The sequence below is a fragment of the Phyllobates terribilis genome, unplaced genomic scaffold (genome assembly GCF_046119375.1).
Source record: "Phyllobates terribilis strain yellow unplaced genomic scaffold, ASM4611937v1 Scaffold_4__5_contigs__length_816908805, whole genome shotgun sequence".
NCBI lineage: Eukaryota > Metazoa > Chordata > Amphibia > Anura > Dendrobatidae > Phyllobates > Phyllobates terribilis.
Window position 1 is genome coordinate 359,393,413 of NW_027362764.1, and position 13,578 is coordinate 359,406,990.

The window sequence follows — 13,578 nt, forward strand, 5'->3', positions numbered from 1 at the left end:
AAGCCTGACCCTGGATCTCTCCAAGGTTACAAGAAAAGTTGGCAATGCTAAATGATGATAAGATAGCCAGGTACTGTTCTTTTCAATATATAGAGCCAATAAGAAATGCTGCTTGTAGTCTGTATTTTTGTCAATATAAGTGTGAGTAAAAGAAAGGGAAAGGTTACGTTGTTGAAGGTTTCGGGAGGAAAGGTCCAGTAGACAAAAAAGTATCTCCTTTTTAGAATTATCTTATCCAAGTGTAAAGTAGCTGGAGTCGTGCAGATCTTTTAGCCATATTAAAAAACTTGCACAGTACATACTGGTACATGGATGTAGGCAGCAAGTGGTGGAATCTGAGAGAGGGAATGCATAGTGAATGCTGCAATGTAGGGAGTAGAACGTTACAATACGGAGTCTGAGAATGCTTTTACCCTGCTCCCCTTGAGTTTCAGAAAAAATATACTTTTAAAAGCCGACCTGGATCAAAATTACTGCTCCAAGCCAAGAGAACGGTCACCGTGGCTTCGCTCTGCTTCCCTGGGTCACTTCCTATACACGTGTAGGGAGAGGCCGGTCAGTCTGGAGGCAGGGAGTGCTGCCAGGGATCTGCCTCTTGACTGGTCATTGTAGTCACTGCTTTTATGACTTTTATAACTGTTTTCCTTAAAACACCGGAACAAGTCTCTGATTCATGTGGAAGTGTGACTTGGGCAGCATCAATGAACAGGTTTCCTTTAAAATTAAATGTAGTGCATATGAAATAAAAAAAATAAAACTTTTTTATACCAAATCTGTTAATTTTTATTACAGGAAACGCGAATGGGGACATTCATTGGAGTATATTTGCCTTGCTTGCAAAATATTCTTGGAGTAATTCTTTTTTTGAGATTGACGTGGATAGTTGGAAATGCAGGCGTTCTAGAATCCTTTTGCATAGTCCTGATGTGCTGTTTATGTGTAAGTTGACATTATTAATTTTGTTACTTGTATTTCTTTACTTCTCAGTGGTATTTTTAAAATGAATTAAAAATTTTTTTAAATGTATCTTACTTCCTGTATCAGCAAATTCACATGCACGCAATAGACTGTATACGCTCATTAGATGTTTCAATATAAAAGATAGGGTCTGAGCCCCTTGTCATCGTGAAAGTGGAGGAGCAGGGTCATTATCTATAGAGGTGTTACCTGTACCTATGTTGATAAAAACCAGCTGAAAATTCTTACCAATAGGACTGAAAATATGACTTGATAATAAGCCTAGTGGCCAGTATGAAGATTGCAAGCTTAATTTTTTTTTTTTTTTTTTTTTTTTTTTAATAAAGATCGAAATATGTGGGGGGTGATATTTGCAAAAAAATGTAAACAATACTGCACATATATAAACTTGAGTTAACTATAGGTAATTTTCTGATTATATATTCTCTTTACCTTTTTTACAAAGTATGCCTTTGATAGAATTGTCCAATATATACCTCTTTATAGGCACCCTGCTACATATGTGGCCCCACAGGCTACCATGTTTAAAATATGTGCAAAAAATATAATATAAATTATAATATATAATGTATACAATATATAGGCTGCACGGTGGCTCAGTGGTTAGCACTACAGCCTTGCAGCGCTGGGGTCCTGGGTTCAAATCCCACCAAGAACGACATCTACATGGAGTTTGTATGTTCTCTTCGTGTTTGCATGGGTTTTCTCCCACACTCCAAAGACATACTTATAGGGAATCTAGACACGAAGCCCCAATGGGGACAGCGATGATAATGTATTTAAAGCGCTGCAAAATATGTTGGCGTTATATAAAAATAAAGCTAGAGCTAGGGATATTATATATAATATTAGCTGTTGAGCCCGTTCTATGCCCGGGTGGCGAGCATTTTTATTGGTATATGGTCTCCCATGCTGGTATGTGCTGCCCCCATCCTGGTATTTGGGCTCCCCAATCCTGTTATGTACTGCCCTCATCGGCATGGCTCCCTCATACCCAATCCTGGTATGCATGGCACTCCTCATCCCTATCCTGGTATGCATGGCACCCCCCATCTCTCATCCTGGTATGCATGGTACCCCTCATCCCTATCCTGCTTTGCATGGCACTCCTCATCCCCAATCCTGGTATGCATGGCACCCCTCATCCCCCAAACCTGGTATGCATGGCACCCCTCATCCCCAATCCTGGTATGCATGGCACCCCCACCCCCATCCCCCAATCCTGGTATGTATGGTACCCAACCCGCCATCCTGGTATGCATGGCTTTCTCATCCCCAATCCTGGTATGTATGGCACCCCATCCCTCATCCTGGTATGCATGGTACCCCTCATCTCTATCCTGGTATACATGGTACCCCTCATCCCTATAGTGGTATACATGGTACCCCTCATCCCTATCCTGGTATTCATGGCACCCCTCATCCCCAATCCTGGTATGCATGGCACCCCTCAAACCCCAATCCTGGTATGCATGGTACCCCTCATCCCTATCCTGGTATGCATGGCACCCCATCCCTCCTTGGTATGCACGGTACCCCTCATCCCTATCCTGGTATGCATGGCACCTCATCCTGGTATGCATGGCACCTCTCATCCCTATCCTGCTTTGCATGGCACCCCTCATCACCAATCCTGGTATGCATGGCACCCCTCATCCCCAATCCTGGTATGCAAGGCACCCCTCATCCTCCAATCCTGGTATGTGTGGCCCCCTCATCCCCAATCCTGGTATACATGGCACCCCTCATCCCTTTCACGCTGCACATAAACAAAACAAACACTTATACTCACTTTTCTTCCCTGTGCTCCAGCGCTGCTGTGTCCTGTTCTGCCGGAGGCCGGGGGATGAGTGCGACGCCGGAGTACCCGCGAGCCCATATTGCGCTGTCCGGTGCCATTTTGCTGAAGACACACTGCAAATGTGTCTTCAGTAAAATGGCGCCGGATAGCGCTATGCGCATATGCCGATTCCAACCCCTTCACTCCGCCCTGGTCTCCGGCCGGCGCCGTGGCAACGCTTCTCCCGGTCAGGTAAGTATGTAAGTATGGCGCCGGAGATCGCGGTATGCATTCAGTGTCTACGCATACCGCGATCTCCAAAGAATTAAGAGCCCACTGCAGTTTTCTAAAAATCACCAACTCTACATGTCTGACAGCCATTCCATTCCAGTGTCAGTTGAATTCCAACCAAAGTACACCTCATTCTACTTAATGTGCTTCTGATTAGGTGATCACCTGAACCAAATCTTGCGTAACGAGGGAAAGTATAAAAAACACTGCTGTGGTCTTCACAATCCTCTTGCAATAGGACAAGCTGGATGGCAAAACAAGTGCTAGGAATAGCCCAAAAGTAATTTGAATGAAAAAATAACTTTTAACCATGCCAAAGTAGTTGGAAAGAAAAGTCTTGAGTGAGGAAAAGAAGTGCTCAATTCTGGCTTTACTAGCAGAGGAATACAGTGAGCGTCATGCTGCCTCCATCCTTAAAATTACGAAGACGGCAGTCCATTACAACACGGTCAAGCAGCAGACATTGGGGACAACAAAGCTGCAGACCGGCAGAGGACGAAAGCGACTCTCCACTGACCGGGATGACTGTCCTCTTATTCGAATGTCTCTCAGCAACCACAGGATGACATCAAGTGAGCTAGAAAAGGAATGGCAAATGGCAGCTGGGGTGAAGTGCGCTGGAAGAACAGTTCGTAACAGGCTCCTAGAGGCAGGCCTCAAGTAATGTAAAGCTAGAAAAATGCCTTTCATCCAGCCCAATCTCCAGACGTGAACCCCACTGAAAACCTCTGGAATGTAATCAAGAGGAAGATGGATAGTCATAAGCCATCAAACAAAGAACTACTGCTTATTTTTTTGTGCCAGGAGTGGCATAAGGTCACCCAAAAGAAGTGTGAAAGACCGGTGGAAAGCTTGCCAAGACGCATGAAAGCTGTGATTAAAAATCATGGTTATTCCACCAAATATTGATTTCTGGACTCTTCATGAGTTAAAACATGAGTATTGTTGTTTCTAAATGAATAAGAACTTGTTTTCTTTGCATTATTTGAGGTCTGAAAGCACTGTTTCTTTTTTATTATTCTGACGATTTCTCATTTGCTGCAAATAAATACAAATTTTTTAGCTTTGAATTTCGGAGACATGTTGTCAGTAGTTTATGGCATAAAACAACAATGTACGTTTTACTCAAAAATATACGTTTAAAGAGAAAAATCAGAGAAAATGAAAATCAGTGGTCTCTTAATTTTTGCCAGAGCTGTTTGTGTATGTACACTGAAGGCATCAAAACTATGAATTAACATATGTGGAATTATATACTTAACAAAAAAGTGTGAAACAACTGAAAATATGTCTTATATTCTAGGTTCTTCAAAGTAGCCACCGTTTGCTTTGATGACTGCTTTGCACAGTCAGTGTGAATGTACAATTTTCATAGTCATGAAAATCCAGAAAAATCTTTAAATGAGAAGGCGTGTCCAAACTTCTGGTCTGTACTGTGTATGTATGTGTGTATACATATATATATATATATATATATATATATATATATATATATATATATATATATATATATATATATATATATATATATATATATATATATATTATACACATACATACAATGTCTCACAATGGGTCTGAGGATCTCATCCCGGTACCTAATGCCAGTTAGGGTACCTCTGGCTAGCACTTGCAGGGTTGTGTGGCCCTCCAAAGAAATGCCTCCCCACACCCACACCATTTCTTACTAACTGCAAAACCGGTCATGATGGAGGATGTTGCAGGCGGCAGAATGTTCTCCACTTCGTCTCCAGACTCTGTCACGTCTGTCACATGTGCTCAGTGTGAACCTGCTCTCATCCGTGAAGAGCACAGGGCGCCAATGTGGAATTTGCCAAACTTGGTGTTCTCTGGCAAATGCCAATCGCCCTGCATGCTGTGAAACTGAATGCACAACACTCACTTGTGGACGTCGGGCCCTCTTACCAACCTAATGGAGTCTGTTTCTGACATTTTGAGCAGACACATCGATGTTAGTGGCCTGCTGGAGGTCATTTTGCAGGGCTCTGGCACTGCTCCTCCTGTTCCTCCTTACACAAAGGAGGAGAATAACGGTCCTGATGCTGGGTTGTTCCCCTCCACATCTCTTGGTGTACTGGCCTGTCTCATGGTACAGTATCTGCTCCAACTTCTGCGCGTTGCCATGGCAGTGTGTAGAGAGGAGTACATGTAATTGTAAGCGCGCACATTACATTTGGTGCCACAATTACATGCACTCCTCTCCTCACACTGTGCCACTGTGATGCGCATATGCTCCTGCGCATGTGCACTAACACACTGAAGCTGTGACCGCAATATAGCTGGACTGCGCACGCGCGGAGAGCCACAGGTAATAGCGCATGCGCAGTGAAGCTGGCAACTACACAGACTCACTGCGCATGTGCGGAACCAGTGGCAGGACATGGACAAATGCGCATGCGCCCCACAGTATCAGTGCTCGCCGGGCACGTTATTCAAATACATGGGCGGCGCCAGCACTGACTGAATGCTGCGCCCATCCATGACTGAACATGAGCATCACACCCCTATGACTGAATGAGCAGGTAGGATCTAAGTCTATTAAAGGTTAGAAAATCATTATAGCTGCACCAATTTTAATGAAATTAGCATGTTAGTGATGCATTGCATCACTAACAACGCTATGGGGGCAGTGTACATAGTAGCTTGGATATGACAGGTTCCTTTTAAAGTTTATGATGAATGTCTGCAGTTACTCTGTGACTGCAGACTTCTGAATTCTCACAGCGCTCAATGCACACTGTCATGATTCTCTGGTGCTGGCAATGAGAGCGAGAGGTCACTAAACCGCAATAATGCACTTTCCATCTGGTCACATGATGACTAGACATGCATGGCCTCGCTCAATGAATATGAATTGAGCAAGGCAGGACACATCTAGTCGGAATGTGTCCGGAAGTTTGCAAATCGCATACTTGCGCTCACATGACCATCCACTCTTGCCGCTGTCTCGGGAGAATCCTAAAAGTGTGCAGTGCACACATTGAGAATTCAGAGGCCTGCAGTGAGTAGAGTAACTACAGACTTTCATCACAAATCTGGACAAGCCATTTAGTTAAAATACAGGCCCTGTAGTATGTCAATCCTAACAGCATAAATATACCCACAGTCAGGATTTGCTCTGCTTCCTACTTCCAGCAGTTATCACATGGCCACTTCATACCTATGAGATTTTCATACTTACGGTCTCATGACAACTAGCTTTTCTTATTGCTTCTCTGTTTTTCACTGAGCATTGAGAGAAATATGAAAAGCTGCTTGTCAGCACGTGACTGTATGTAAGCAAATCACATATGAGTAAGCGGTCACATCATGTCTACTCAAACCGTTTGAGGGGGAAGCACCAAACTGAATTCTTGCCAGAAAACCTAGATACACCTCTGCTCATACTTAGAGAGAGATCACAAATAAGAAGATACAGATCAATCCTTACATTACAGATTACAGCGCTCATGGCATCCAGAAAATATTAACACATACTCGCTTACTACCACGATCTGAAGGTCCTCACAAACGAAGTTGATGTCGGGGCTGCTAGGCAGCCCTTCATGTCTGTCTATAGGGAGTGTGTGAAGTGCACACTAAAATAAAATGATGGCATGGCCAGTATCTAAACTTGGTGATGGACTATACTCCTAATGGAAGTTAAGGCAGGTACCAGCTTACATTTCTTTGTTTGATTTGATTGTTTACACTAATTATGCTGTTGTATCTAGAGTTCTGCTTAAATGAAGGATTCTACTTTAACTGCTTCCCGACCGCCCACTGTACATAAACGTCCGCGCTGCCTGGGCTCTGTGCAGCGCGGACGTTTAAAAACGGTGGGTGGTCTCGCAGCGCTCAGGACCCCCAGGGTCCTGCAAGTGCTGCGGGAGCGGTGCAGAGCGATAGCTCTGACAGGGAACATCATCGGGACCTGATTGGATCAGGTCCCAGTGATGTTAACCCTTTGCTGTCTTCTACATGCCGCGATCTATAGTTATCGTGGCATATAGAACACAGCAGGAGGAGAGGGGGTGGTATACTTACCTCTCCGAAGACCCCTGATACCTTCAAGGACCTTGGGTTCCTATGGCAGCTGGAGGTCACATGACCGCCTCCAGCTCTGCCATATATGGTGTCCTGCCAGCGTCAGCCTGCAGCCTGCAGCTGAAGCCTGGCAGGACACACTGACTGTGTGAAGATCTCATGTAATGTAATATATGTCTATTACATTACATGAGATAAGCGATCAGAAAAATAAAAATTATTGTCCCATACAGGGACTAAGTAAAAATGTAAAAAAAAGTAAAAAAAAATGTTTTGAAACTGTTAAAAAAAAACAAACAAAATAAATTAAAATAAATAAATAAAATATTAAACCGATAAATCCGTATAGTTATGCAAAAATAAAAAAAGTACACATATTTGGTATCCCCGCGTCCGAAACAACCTGAGCTATAAAACTGTCACAATAATTAACTCCTTCTGTGCACACCGTAATAAAAATAAATAAAAAACGAAGCAAAAAACTATGCTTTTTCCTCATATCGCCAAACAAAAAGTGGAAAAAAATGCGATCAAAAAGCAAAATGGAAATAAAAATGGTACTGCTGAAAACGTCATCTTGTTCCCAAAAAAAAGCTGCCATACAGCTCCATCAGCCAAAAAATAAAAAAGTTATAGCTCAGAATAAAGCAATGCAAAAAAAATATTTTTTTCTATAAAATTGTTTTATTGTGTAAAAGCGCCAAAACATAAAAAAAAATACAGTAAGTGTAGTATCGCTGTAAACGTACTGACCCGAAGAATAACGCTGCCTGATCACTTTTACCACACGCAGAACGGCATAAAAAAAACCCTCAAAAAACAATTCCTGAATTGTTTGTTTTTGTTAATTTTACTTCCCAAAAAACGGAATAGAAAGCGATCAAAAAATGTCACGTACCCAAAAATGGTACCAATAAAAAGGTCAACTCGTCCCGCAAAAGACAAGCCGTCACATGACTCTGTCGGCCGAAATATGGAAAAATTATAGCTCTCAAAATATGGCGATGCAAAAACTAGATTTTTTTAAAAAAAGCGTCTTTTAGTGTGTGAGAGCTGTCAGTCATAAAAACCCGATATAAATCTGGTATCTCTGTAATCGCACCGACCCGAAGAATAAAGTAATTTCATCACTTATACCGCACGAGGAACGGCGTAAAAAATAAATAAAACCAATTCTTCACCTGCTACTGATTTGTTTATTATGTCTCCCAAAGATCGCATTAAGGCTCTGCTCACATTTATCCTGCGCTCTGCGCTGAGCACTTACGCCAGAGTTTCCGTGTAAATCTCTGAAATTCTTGATTCAGACGGAATCCATGACGGAAGATTCCCTGTAATGAGGCAGATATAGGCCACTGTGAATGCCATCTGGCCTGTGATCCCACGGTGTCATTTGTTTTAGGCGTGCATAAAAGTGCGGTTGGCCACAGTTTTGTGCACTTCTGAAAAAAAGGACACCGCTAAACAGAGGCCAGACGGAGTCCAGAGTAACTCTGCTGCCTCATTACAGTGAATGGATCCCGCAGGGATTTCATCTGAATTACATCACTTGGAAATTTAGATGGAAACCCCGATGTAAGTGCTCAGCCTAGAGCGCCGGATAAATGTTACGTAAAATGTTCCCAATAAAAGCTTCAACTCAGTCCTCAAAAAAAGCTAGTCCCCACTCAGGTCCGTCATCTGTTAGAAATATAAGGGACTTCCAAGTTACTGGTAGCAGAAAGACTCTGGAAAAGCGAAATGGCCCTTGCCCGCCAAAAGAAATTCAGAAAATTTTGTGCTCCCAAATCCAAATGCCTATTCTACAATAATTTATTCTCCAATTGTCAAATAGCGCTCCGTCCCCCCAGATCTCGCCGTATGGCTAAGCGGTACGATACAGCCACATATGGGGTATTGACACTTTTAGAAGAAATTGTGTGACACATTTCGGCACCATTTTTACCCATTGCCCTGTGTGGAAAATGTAAAATCTGAGGGTAAAACATTTTTTTGTGGTAAAAATATAATTATGCTTTTTTCACTGCCCAATGGTATAAATTTAAAAATTAAAAAATACTCACTACTTCCCTAGATGAATTCCTTGAGAGGTGTAGTTTACAAAATGGGGTCACTTGTGGGGGTTTCTGCTGTTTCGGCATGTCAGCGACTCTTCAAATGTGACATGGTGTCTGCAACCTATCCCAGCCAACATAGCGCTCCTTTCTCTTCCGAACCCTGCCGTACACCAAAGCAGTGGTTTTCCCCCACATATGGGGTATCGGCGTACTCAGGAGAAATTGTACAACAAATTTCATGGTGCAATTTATCCTGTTACCCTTATGATAATGCAAAATTAGGGAATGAAAAACATTTTTTGTGGGAAAAATGTGAAAATTGTATTTTTTTGGCTCAATATTATAAACTTCTGTGAAGCACCTGGGGGTGCAAGGTGCTCACCACACATCTAGATAAGTTCCCTAAGGGGTCTAGTTTCCAAAATGGTGTCACTTGTGGGGGGTTTCCACTGTTTAGGCACATTAGGGGCCCCCCAAATGCAACATGGCGTCCGCTAATTATTCAAACAAATTTTACATTCAAAAAGTCAAATGGCGCTCCTTCCCTTCCGAACCCTGCCGTGCGCCCAAACAGTGGTTTGCCTCCACATATGGGGTATCAGCGTGTTCAGGAGAAATTGCACAACAAACTTCATGGTGCAATTTATCCTATTACCCTTATGATAAAGCAAAATTAAGGGATGAAAAACGTTTTTGTGGGAAAAATGTGAAAATTTTATTTTTACAGCTCAATATTATAAACTTCTGTGAAGCACCTTGGGGTTCAAGGTGCTCACCACACATCTAGATAAGTTCCCTAAGGGGTCTAGTTTCCAAAATGGTGTCACTTGTGGGGGGTTTCCACTGTTTAGGCACATTAGGGGCCCCCCAAATGCAACATAGCGTCCGCTAATTATTCAAACAAATTTTACATTCAAAAAGTCAAATGGCGCTCCTTCCCTTCCGGACCCTGCCGTGCGCCCAAACAGTGGTTTGCCTCCACATATGGGGTATCAGCGTGTTCAGGAGAAATTGCACAACAAACTTCATGGTGCAATTTATCCTATTACCCTTATGATAATGCAAAATTAAGGGATGAAAAACGTTTTTGTGGGAAAAATGTGAAAATTTTATTTTTACAGCTCAATATTATAAACTTCTGTGAAGCACCTTGGGGTTCAAGGTGCTCACCACACATCTAGATAAGTTCCGTAAGGGGTCTAGTTTCCAAAATGGTGTCACTTGTGGGGGGTTTCCACTGTTTAGGCACATTAGGGGCCCCCCAAATGCAACATGGCGTCCGCTAATTATTCAAACAAATTTTACATTCAAAAAGTCAAATGGCGCTCCTTCCCTTCCGAACCCTGCCGTGCGCCCAAACAGTGGTTTTCCCTCACATATGGGGTATCAGCGCGCTCAAGAGAAATTGCACAAAAAATTTTGGGGTCCATTTTTTCCTGTTACCCCTGTGAAAATAAAAAAAATTGGGTCTAAAGTAACATTTTTGTGAAAAAAGTTAAATGTTCATTTTTTTCTTCCACATTCCAAAAATTTCTGTGAAGCACCTGAAGGGTTAATAAAGTTCTTGAATGTGGTTTTGAGCACCTTGAGGGGTGCAGTTTTTAGAATGGTGTCACTTTTGGGTATTTTCTGTCATAAAGGCCCCTCAAAGTCACTTCAAATAAGATGTGGTCCCTAAAAAAATGTTTTTGTAAATTTTGTTGGAAAAATGAGAAATCGCTGGTCAACTTTTAACCCTTATAGCTCCCTAATAAAAAAAAATTTGGGTTCCAAAATTGTGCTGATGTAAAGTAGACATGTGGGAAATGTTATTTATTAACTATTTTGTGTGACATATCTCTCTGATTTAAGGGCATGAAAATTCGAAGTTTGAAAATTGCAAAATTTTCGCCAAATTTCCGATTTTTTCACAAATAAACGCAAGTGATATCGAAGAAATTTTACCACTATCCTGAAGTACAATATGTCACGAAAAAACAAATTCAGAATCAGGGGAATCCGTTGAAGCGTTCCAGAGTTATTACCTCCTAAAGTGACAGTGGTCAGAATTGAAAAAATTGGCCCGGTCACGAAGGCAAAAACAGGCTCTGGTGCGAAGTGGTTAATCATGGCTCAGGCCTCTTGGTTCAAGAGTATCTAATTTGTAACTCCACCAAAGTTCTTGTCTTTTTAATGGTGTCTCACGATTACCTACTCACTTGGAATAAGCAATATCCATTAAAGATGGGCGAGCACTAAAATGCTCGGGTGCTCGTTGTTCAGGTCGAGCACAGTGGAATATTCGGGTGCTAGACCCGAGCAACGAGCCCAATGTAAGTCTATGGGAAACTCGAGCATTTTTCAGGCGGCTCCTCCCGGCGGTCTGCAGAAGGCCTAAAAATTGCCCAAATTGATGGGAATAGTGCTCAAAAGACATGAGAACAGCATGGGGAAGACCCCTGAAAGCATTTCTAAGGCTTGGTGCCCACGTAGCGTTTTACAAGCGTTTATGCTGCGGAATTTCCGCAGCATAAACGCTTGGTAATCCGCCCCCCATGGTCTCCAATGACAAGCCGCACTTTCAATGCCCATGTTGTGGATTTTTCCGCAGCGTTTATGCTGCGCTCAAAAATCCGCAGCATGTCCATTAATTTTGCGGAAGCGCGGCGTAATCGCCGCCATTGACTTGCATTGGACCGCGTGACATCCGCATCACTGCATTTGCACATGCGGATATCACACGGTTCAATGTGCGGATGGTACCCAGGCCTGGAGAAGAGGAGACTCTCATCCAGACCTGGGTACCATAGAACCTGTAAAAAAAAGAATTTAAAATAAAAAATAAAGTTTATACTCACCTTCTGATGTCTTCCCGGTGTTTTGTCTGCTCTGTCCGGTGTCTTGCAATGTTCGCGTTGATGTGAAGGACCTGCCATGACGTCACTGAGTCATGTGACCCATCACATGGCTCAATGACGTCACCGCAGGTCCTTCACACACCCACAAGCAGTGCAACACACCGGACGGAGCAGACAAAACACCGGGAAGACATCAGAAGGTGAGTATAAACTTTATTTTTTTTATTTTTCACCATTCTTATTCTTTTTTTTAACTAACTTGGTCACACTACTATAAATCCATCCCGGCTGCATGGATTTATATAGTGTGAACAAGTTGTCAAGCACTTTTCCAAGTGATGCTAAAATCGCTTGGAAAAGTGCTTGATAACCCGCATGCAGAAATGCATGCAAAGACGCTTCACAAACGCTTCTACCTGGCGGGAAAACTGCATTTAAAATTCGCATGCGTTTTTCCTGCCAAGGAGAAGCGTAAAAAATATGCAGAATTTCTGCATCGTGGGCACTTAGCCTGACTCCGGGGTCACTGCTGTGAACAACGTTGTCAGAGGTATTATGCCACTTTTACGGACTCACAATAAAACATACAAAAGCGAAATCAAAATGGATTTTCCTGGGAAATATGTTAAGGAACATCCTTTCCAGAGTAATGACTTGTATATAAGGCAAAATAAATAACCAAAAACAAAAATACTCCTCCACACCTTGGGCTATGTTCACACGTAGCGTTTTTGATGCTTTTTTGCACTGCTTTCAACCGTGACAAATGCGTTCACCGGGAAATGTAATATTAACAATTTTACAACCTTATCTGGCCATGTGGTGTGTGAGACGTGATCAGACACATCCTGTTTCATTTATGAAGGAGGGACTCTGAAAGTCACAAAGCCTATTTTTGAAGGTCCATCTGTCGGCCCTCCCTATTCTTAGAGTGCCATCAGCCTGCTATGCTTTGCTGTTCCCATTACTAAAGAGAGGGTCTCCTATACTGTTATTGCATATACAGTGAGTGGCAGGGCTGCCCAAAATTTGGACGCACTCCAATACCCCTTTGAAAATTTGGACGCACCCCAATACCCCTTTGAAGAGACTTAAAAGAGGGCCTCCTGAAAACAATGTTTCCATTATTAGGAAGTGGGTCTCCCATTGTGTTTGCCTATGCAGTGAATGCAAGGGTTTCCAAAAATTTGGAGGCACTCCAATACCCCTTGGAAGAGACGTGGAGGTCAGAGGGCCTCCTGAAAACAATGTTCCCATTATTGGGAAGTGGTTCTCCCATAGTGTTTGCCTATGCAGTGAATGCAACGGCTGCCAAAAATTGGGAGGCACTCCAATGCACCTTGGAAAAGACGTGGAGGAGGGCCTCATAAAAAAATATTCCCATTAGAAAGGAGCGGGTCTCCTACACTTGTAATGCCCATGCACTAAGTGTATGGCCTGACAAACATTTACCCCTGGGGGGTATACATGAACATACTGTATAAAAAATTTTTTTTACGGGTGTTGCATCACGGACCACGGTCGCCCTGGTGATATGGTGGTGGAGGATGAGGAGAAGTAGGAGGACAAGAGCAAATAGCCAAAATCA

At 42.7% G+C, this 13,578-nt stretch overlaps 1 protein-coding gene across 3 annotated transcripts in view; it reads left to right on the forward strand.

Annotated features, from left to right (window-relative positions):
* SLC12A7 (solute carrier family 12 member 7) overlaps nt 1-13,578 on the forward strand; it is a 531,598-nt gene that overhangs the window by 227,371 nt on the left and 290,649 nt on the right. For all 3 annotated transcript variants that reach the window (XM_073678432.1, XM_073678433.1, XM_073678434.1), the window contains exon 4: nt 793-939. In XM_073678432.1, the coding sequence (XP_073534533.1) occupies nt 793-939 (147 nt within the window). The remainder of the gene's footprint in view (nt 1-792; nt 940-13,578) is intronic.